Source organism: Cariama cristata, unplaced genomic scaffold (genome assembly GCF_000690535.1).
Source record: "Cariama cristata isolate BGI_N322 unplaced genomic scaffold, ASM69053v1 scaffold22573, whole genome shotgun sequence".
NCBI lineage: Eukaryota > Metazoa > Chordata > Aves > Cariamiformes > Cariamidae > Cariama > Cariama cristata.
This window is the reverse complement of record NW_009608105.1, coordinates 2,617-4,404: the sequence shown is the minus strand read 5'-3', so window position 1 is coordinate 4,404 and position 1,788 is coordinate 2,617. Positions and strand designations below refer to the sequence as shown.

Genomic DNA, 1,788 nt, shown 5'->3' with positions numbered 1-1,788 from the left:
GCGCTGGGGGGGACAGGACTCCCGTGCCTGCTCTGGTTCTGTGCGGGGGGACAGGGACCAGATCCTGCCCCTGGTGCTTGCAGAACCAGCCCGTGCTTGTTGATCGTGCCCGGGGAGCCAACAGGGTGGGCACGTGCCCCTTCGGCATTTTGCACCCGTTCGCTGCAGCAGCTATGGGGACCTGGCCCCATCTCCCCCCTCCTGAGCCCCGAGACCTCCTCCTGCTTTAATTAAAGTGCAAAAGCGTGATGGAGGGAGAAAAGGGAGGGAGCCCCCACCACCCCGGGCAGTGCTGCGTCAAGGTAGGCTGATCGCAGGGCCCGGCCGGGCAGCGGGGATGGCCGGGCTCTATCCCCCCGCCACGGACATTTCCTGCGTGCCCAGGGCTCCTTTCGGCCAGGCCGGCATCAAAGGCAGCCCGTGGCGGGAGAGCACAATTAATCAGGGGGAGTTCGGGCTGAGCGCACACCAGATGGGCCGATAAAGCCGCGCGGAGGAAATGGTGCTCCCGAGAAGGGCGGCCGTGCCTGACCGCCTCCTGGGCCGAGATGAGCGGGCGCAGATAAATGGTCCCCCCAAGCACTACAAAGCACGGGAGCCCGACCCGAGCCGGGGGAGGTGGCGTTCATCACCCCTTCCCGGGCAACCCCAACGCCCCCGGGCAGACCCTCTCCTGACTTCTCCCCTTTGCAGCCCCAGCCCCTTCCTCCTCCCTGCCCCAGGCATCCGTGGGGTGGGGGTCTCAGAGCAATCCCACGCCGTATTTACTCTGTGGTCATTGCAGACATTTTTTCCCTCTCCCCTGTCAAACCTTGGTAAGAAAGTTTATCTGAATGCAAGTTCAAGGCTGTCTCTTATTTATCTAGGAATCAATAAGGGCCACATATTTCCCACAGTCCCCAGAGCTGGCCTTTAGAAAAGGACTATTGTCTGAGTAAGGCCTCACACACCTGATTTGAACCAGGATAAGTCCTGCCTTACACCTGCACCGGCACCGGGCAGATGATAAAGGTTTACGGGCTGGGGGACGTTGGGGCGCATCGGAGCCTGGCTGCATCGGAGCCTGGCTCCTCCGCCGGACTCCAACCGGTGTCGATTCGCCCCAGGCACAAAGGCACCAGACCCTGCTTGGTCCCGACCTTCTCAGCCCAATTTGTAGCCGAGTACGACGCTCCCAGGCTGATGATGTTGTCGCAGGGACGAGCGTGGCCCTGATGGTACCACCAGGCGTTAGACAAGTCCTCATCCAGCACAGTCAGACCATCACCCAAATCCCCATCGCGCCTGCCATCGGCAAGCAGGTTTTTCGGTGACCGTGAAGGGGCTGGGCTGGGGTTCTCAGCACCCTGAGGCTCATCTTCAGCTGCCCACGTGGGTGCAGCACAGGGTCTCTGCTACCCCCTCCCTCAGACCCATCTCCAGGGGAGAAACAGACCCGCTCCACCTCCGCACACCCACCCTCAGCCGCGTCTGCCTGCCCATTACCTGCTTACTGGAAGACATATTGGTCAGCGTGCTGATGCTGCTGGTGTCCGTCACCACCATCGCCGAGGGGAAGCGGGAGGTGTGGGAATACTGGGGAGGCTCCTGCTTGTGTGCATACACTGCGGAGAGGAGGGAGAGAAGGAGCCGTCACGGAAAAGCCACCCACAGCCCTCGGGCCGGGGGCAGAGCAGCTGAGCGCTGCGTTACGGCAGGTCGCAGGGATGCTGCGTGGGAACGAGCATCGTGGAGACACGAATGAGATAAAACAAGTCATGGAAAGAAATAACCACCTCCCTCTCAACC

At 61.6% G+C, this 1,788-nt stretch overlaps 1 protein-coding gene across 1 annotated transcript in view; it reads right to left on the bottom strand.

Moving 5' to 3' along the window:
* The window catches only part of LOC104159177 (hepatocyte nuclear factor 1-beta-like), a gene marked incomplete at its 5' end in the record, with an annotated part of 4,097 nt that overhangs the window by 1,315 nt on the left and 994 nt on the right, over nucleotides 1–1,788 (bottom strand). The window contains one exon of the mRNA XM_009697017.1: nucleotides 1,486–1,604. Coding sequence (XP_009695319.1) covers nucleotides 1,486–1,604 — 119 coding nt within the window. The remainder of the gene's footprint in view (nucleotides 1–1,485; nucleotides 1,605–1,788) is intronic.